Source organism: Cryptomeria japonica, chromosome 3, assembly GCF_030272615.1.
Source record: "Cryptomeria japonica chromosome 3, Sugi_1.0, whole genome shotgun sequence".
In the NCBI taxonomy this organism is placed as follows: domain Eukaryota; kingdom Viridiplantae; phylum Streptophyta; class Pinopsida; order Cupressales; family Cupressaceae; genus Cryptomeria; species Cryptomeria japonica.
The window spans coordinates 593,930,054-593,936,483 of record NC_081407.1 but is presented as its reverse complement, the minus strand read 5'-3'; the positions used below and the strand labels follow the sequence as shown (position 1 = coordinate 593,936,483).

At 36.8% G+C, this 6,430-nt stretch overlaps 1 protein-coding gene across 1 annotated transcript; it reads left to right on the top strand.

Moving 5' to 3' along the window:
- Positions 1 to 3,297: 3,297 nt before the first annotated feature.
- Positions 3,298 to 5,623, top strand: LOC131078633 (uncharacterized). Its single transcript, XM_058016388.2, has 6 exons — positions 3,298 to 3,701; positions 4,093 to 4,409; positions 4,486 to 4,656; positions 4,734 to 4,824; positions 4,933 to 5,164; positions 5,558 to 5,623. The coding sequence occupies exons 1-6, from the start codon at positions 3,436 to 3,438 to the stop codon at positions 5,621 to 5,623; spliced, it is 1,143 nt and encodes a 380-aa protein (XP_057872371.1). The 5' UTR covers positions 3,298 to 3,435.
- The last annotated feature ends 807 nt before the right edge of the window (positions 5,624 to 6,430 follow it).

Below are 6,430 nucleotides of genomic sequence, written 5' to 3'. Positions count from 1 at the left end.
CGCAAGCTTTTAATGTGTGTGTTATGCAGAATAAACCGACGGTAACCACGAAGCATGTCGCAGCCATCCTCCGGCATGTCCACATAATTTTGCTGAAACCAAGAACTCGACAACAACTCCACATCACATACCATGGGTCGAAGCACCATGAGAAGTTGGCATGGTATGCATGTCTTGGAAATGTATGTCGATGCATGTTGTTGGTATGATACGTCCACAGTCAAGCCACAATACACATAGCCTCCCACATATATTTACATATATGTTTATTCTGCACTTTTCGAGTGTGATTAGGTGCTTTGAACTTGTGTCATGTCTATTCTGGCTTCAAAATGAGATTGTAACAACGACATGAATCGACATACATGACACATCTATTCTGGCTCCAAAAAGGACACATCGTACCAATGACATGCATCAACATACATGTCCGAGAATAAATATATATGCAAATACAAGTGGCAGGCACCTAATAGCTACATGAAAGACAAAGTGAGGTAAAATGTTTTGTTTCAAATCGAGCTTCTTTTACATGGTCTTGACCTCGTTTACATGTTATGGTTTGCCTTTTGATGCAAACAGACTCCTCAAAATCAGGTTGTTGACTGGTTGATGCAACCATTCCTTAACTGTGTGTGACCTGCTCTTGTTTAGGAGTTGATCTGCTATTTGCTGACAATTAGGAGTTGATCTATTGTTTGTTTGATGATAGCAAACATGGCACCTTTTTTATTTGCCTAACGTGGAAAAGGTAAGACTAATGTGCGAACGAAAACATTATTGTTGAAGGGCTCCTTGTTGAAGCAGCCTCCGTCTATTCTGGCTCATTGTTGAAGGGGGATTTATGGGACTGTAGGTTTTCTTTTTTTTATCTAATGAGCACCTGAGAATAATGGAAACAGAGCATAATATTTCCATAGTTTCTTTTATCTATGTTTTATTCTATCATTTTCCTTTGTATTGTAGTAGACATGTTTGTGTGTGTGTGTGTCTCTGTGAGTGTGCGTGTGTGTGTATTGCTTCATATTCACATATATATATACTAACACACACCAAAACGCAAACAAACAATGCAAACCCTGATGGTTTTCAACAAAATCCCAAAAATCAGCCCTCAACAATGAGCTGTCAACAATCAAACAGGGAACCTTGGTATCCTGACACGACCATGTTGCAAAACGATGCCTAATTTTCACAGATAGAACACAAAATGACACAGAAAATTAAAAAAATTTATTGAATGTCTTAGGGTTTCAAATTACCGCAATCGCCTAAGCCTCCACCCAAATCATTGTCCTCTTGACACCTCCCGAGGGGACACTCGCAACCACCTCTGCGATACAAAAATGATATAAAAATTTACAATTTCAAACACAGGATTGACGAAGGAATCATAAAACTATCTTTATCTGTTAGGGTTCGAATTTACCGATGTTGCCATAACCCTACACAACAATCTTCAATTGTACCACCCCCTGTACGCTACGATACCTCCTCCCTGCACATGAAAAAAACCCGCGTGTTAACAGGCGATAACAATAGGACTAACAATATACCCAGACAACTTGCGTTATGCATGCGGTTGGCTTTTCTCCTCCCCTTCGGAGCCATAGATATTTTGAGAATGCATACCTATAACTGCAATTGAAGCGCAACTCCTTCGCTTAGTGATTCAACCGGGGACATGAATTTACACGGTCGAATATTTTGTTTCGCCTCCACTAGTGCGTTCTGCATGCAGCTACCAGATGAAATATATTTTTAATTTTCGCGAAATTGAGTTTTCATTCAAAATTTAAAAAAAAAATTAATTGAAAACTGTGCCCATAACACGTGCATGTTGATATTAGTCGACTCCTGGACGCAATAAAGCAGGTTACCCAAAAAAATGGCCGCGTGGCTATTAAAATAAAATAAAATCAAAATTGGCGGTCACAGAAAATATAAACCACTTGCCCAACGGTATGTTAACCGCCTCGCCCGATGTAACCGTCACATCACGGTGACAACGATCGGGAAAATGTTAACCACGAGCAAGCTTTTCCGTCAAACGCAAACCAACAACATCATCCACGTCATCGTAGCTGCGAATTCCTCTGTGTCATCTATGGGTCCCAGGAACGCCGCTCTCATGGACTTGACGTACTTGAATGGTATGCCTTCGGCATCATATAGAGGCATGCCGTTTTGGAGCCAAAATAGCTACAGCCATTTGGTAAATCAAGGAAACCTGTTAACAACAGTGTTTGGCTTTTTCCCAAGGCATCGTATAAAGCACCATCGCCAAGAGAAACCGTACATTTTTCGGCGTCAAGATAGAAAATGGGAAAACTTTCTGGCATGAGACATTTCCGACGGATAGTTTGGGAAGAGCACCACTGGCCGTCATATCTAACTTGCGCATCCATAGATTCTAAACTGTATAATCTGATTTTGATTTTTTTTTAGTTGTCTTCGTATGCGACTTAACTGCTTATAGCTATTGATCTAGCTTCTGGGTAGTAATGATGCACGTTGTGGAATCAGTTATGTGCACAAAGATCAAAAAGTACACATTTCAAAGTGTCGCCTGATACCTAACTAAAGATGTTCCAGTAACGTCAACTCAAAATTGCTAGTACTTGTTGACAAATGTCCAATGGTAATGCACAAATGTTCCAATAGTGGTACACAAATGGGACAAATATTCCAATAGTTGTGCACAAATGGGCCAATTAATTACAAAAAATAATCGGCTACAAAACAAATTTATTAATGTTGTTTTCACTATGACGTCTATTGGGGGGTCAACATGACAATAAGGTGACGGTTATTGGAACTATGTTATCTATTGGTGCTCTTCCCCTAATAGCCTATCGGCTAATTAACCAACTAAAAAATGGGTTACAATCTACAAATAATTTACAATATTTTGATTTCTTGAAACATTAGAAATGGTTAAAGCTTGATCTTCTTTGAGTTTTGATTCGACACAATCTTTTACAATTTTTTGAAATCAAAATTAGCCATAAACTTTTGTTTTTCATGATAGAATATGCTGTTAGAAATTTTTTTAGAAAGATTTTTCATTTATAAAATTGTTTTAAAATAAAAAATTGCGAACCTTAGACTCAAGCCCTCATGACTAAAAGCCAAGAACTAAAATTGTCCCCGCAAAAAAACGAAAAAAAATCACTTTCATTTTAAATAAGAGCTGAGTAAACTTTCCTGTTTTCCATAACGCTAGACATGAACCGTCCTCATGCCTACGATTCTTCTTCCCCTTCTACCTACTATCCTATTATATAAACACCAACTTCAATTCCTTTTCATTTTCTCCTCTTCTAAAACTCTGATCTATTCAACCACAGACAAGCTCTGAACAAACGTTTAACTTCTCGATTCTGTTTTCAAGAGATATTCTCATCTTGTCTGTGAATTTGAGCTTTGAGATCCATGTCAACAGTAGCAGCAGTGGAAGTCGAATCAACTGCAGGAGCAGAAAGTTCCTCTTACGAAAAAGCCAACTTGCAAACAGAAGGAAATTTTAGAGGAAGAGTAGATTTGATGGCAGATTTACAGAATTTTCGGTTTCAAAACAACTCGTCTACTATTCCATCATTGGAGCTAGCAGAGACACTATTTAAGAAGGGTATCGATGCTCTTCAATCACATAAGTATCAAGATGGAGTTAGGTTTTTCGACAGAGCTCTGAGAATCAGGTCCTTCCATACTATTATATTTATTTTTAGCTTTTTGCCTTCTCGACTAGCAAATAGCCTTTTGTTTTAATTTGTTTTGCAGTTAAATTTTATTATATTTAACTTGTATTTTTGAGGGTTTATGGTTGAGTTAGGTCTCTAAATGTCAGATAAAAACTTCGATTCAGATTATTCAGATGAGCTTTGGCTATTGTCTTAATGTGAAAATCTTTGTCCGAGGGCCGTGTTTGGCTGCTTAAAATTCATTACAGCCAATATTTGTATTTTGCTTCTCCTGAATGTCCTCATAGTGGGATATCTGTTTCTGATGCATCATAGCCTGAAGTGTCTGAAGCTTTCAGTCTCGGTTTTCCTGTTTTAATTGATACAATTTCGTAAATCTATAATTCAGGGTTCAACATTATGGATGGCTTGCTCATGAATGTGGAACGACATATCTGGAATATGGGCGCGCACTCTATTCTAATGCGACTGTGCATTCTATCTCACAAATGTATGATGATAGTGAGTCTTTGAATGATGAATCAGAAGATGAAGAAGAAGATAACGATGAATCTTCAAATTTCAGTGGTTCTTCTCTTGCTGATACTGAAACTTCTTCTGCTCCTGCTAGTACCGATGAAAGGAAAGACATATCTAACATGGAAGAGAAAAAGGCTGAAGGATCAGAAGCCCCTGCTATTGACGATGCATCTTCAGATAATGAAGGTCTTAGAGCTAATTTAAATTGGTATTTTAATTTCAATTTTTATATTCAGTTTATTGAAAATGTTGTAATTTATAGGACTTCATTGTCGTCATTGTGAATTCGAAATGGAAGAGGAAGACAAGGATTTAGATTTGGCATGGAAAATGCTGAACATCGCGCGAAGGATTTTTGAGAAAGATAAAAAAGCTAATTATCTTTACATAGCAGATTGTAGTAGGATTCTGGGAGATATCTCTCTGGAAAGGGGTACGCATATTTTATTGAATATAAAATAAATTGCTAAAAGTTTAAAACGATATAATTTGTGGGTCAATGATTTGCAGAGGATTTGGAAAGCTTTTTGAAAAATTATACCAAGGTTGTCACTATTTTTGAGGGAACCAGGAATCCTGATGGTCCCCACATAGCATTATTGTATCCTCGTCGAATTCAATAAAGCGTCTCTTGTTTATTTTCTTCTCATGTTGCTTAAATTTTTCCACCTCAGCAAATTTAATCATAAACCTTAATCAATAAGATCAGACTCTGTAATATGTCTTTGGCATTGACCTCTCAGGGGAGAGTTGCAGAAACTCTCAACTATCGCAGGAGGGCTGTTAGAGTGATTAAATCTTGGTTGTACAGAGTTGAGAATGGAGTTCAAAGAATTGAAGCTGAATTACCGGTTAGAGCTTATGATAGTGCACCAGCTACGCCTAAAAATCTTGCATTCACAGCTCATGAAAAACAGAAAATCATTCAATTAAAAGGGGAGGTAATGATACATTTAGGTCTAAGGAATTACACTTGGTGTCTTTTCATTTCAATGTTGAATGTTTCAAATTTTCAATCTTATTGGAAAAAATCTTGCAATATGATTACCAGAAGAATATCACAGGTACAACTTACCAGACTCACTAGAAAAACGTCATCAGACAATGGCTTAGCCAGGGTCTCAATTGTCTCCGGACAGAACAACAATTGAATTAAGACCTTGTGAAAGCCTCCTTTTTAAGTTGGTATGATTTGCTACAGTTTACCAGCATCCTTCTAACGTTACCGTGTCATTTAAAAACAAGAACCATATGTCTCTCCTCTTTATCTTCCCCCTTTGAGAGTAGCTTTCTGAGACGGGATTTTCAATTGTAACATCATTGATTGCTTACAGGACTCCAACCCGCCATTCCCTACAGCTTTGCACTGCTTTAGTCCTTTCTTCAAGTTCAAACTTTGATTTAAATTTTGGGTTCGCGGAACTGAATTTAAAAAATGCTACCTCATACTATCTATTTATCTTTAAGAAAGCATGGATTCAATCTATTGAGAAAACATTATTACGTTTGTATTCTGTTATTACCACCCTCAAAATCTGCTTTCAACTGGAACAAATAATTTTATCTTCAATGCATGGTTGGCAGTTTCATATGGAGAGTCTGATCCTAATTATTTTGGCAATTCAGAGGATATACTAACGAGGGACTCAATGTATTGAAATTGGCTATTGGTAAAGAAAACAGAATATAATTTGATAATTATTAAACCTGAATGAGATAGGATTATTAAAAATGAGAGCGTATATAAACTTGGCAAATTCTGCAGAAGAGATGCATGCCATCTGCTCTGGTCCAACGCTTAATTCCAGCGAAGTACAAACTTACAATGCAAAACTGAAAAACAAAATTACAAATATAAAGTTAGGCCCCCAACAGAACCTAAAGGGTCGCATACTTGGTTATGATCTGTGTCCTCCATGGATGTTGAAAGAGACAGTCAGATGAGGACAATTTATAACAAAATCAAAATTTAGTATAAGAATTATTTAATTTGGTACTCCAATTTGATAGGGTCATATTTTCTAATCAATTGAATGAAAACTGACAAGGACTTGAAGAGAATTAAATTGAGTCGTCTAGAAGGACAACCTTTGATTCTCCATCTAAGCAACAAATGAAAGTTTTAAGGCCAATTCCACTCTAAATACCTCTGTAAATTCAAATTTCAAAAAATGTAAAAAATACTAAACTGTCAGAAAAATACAATG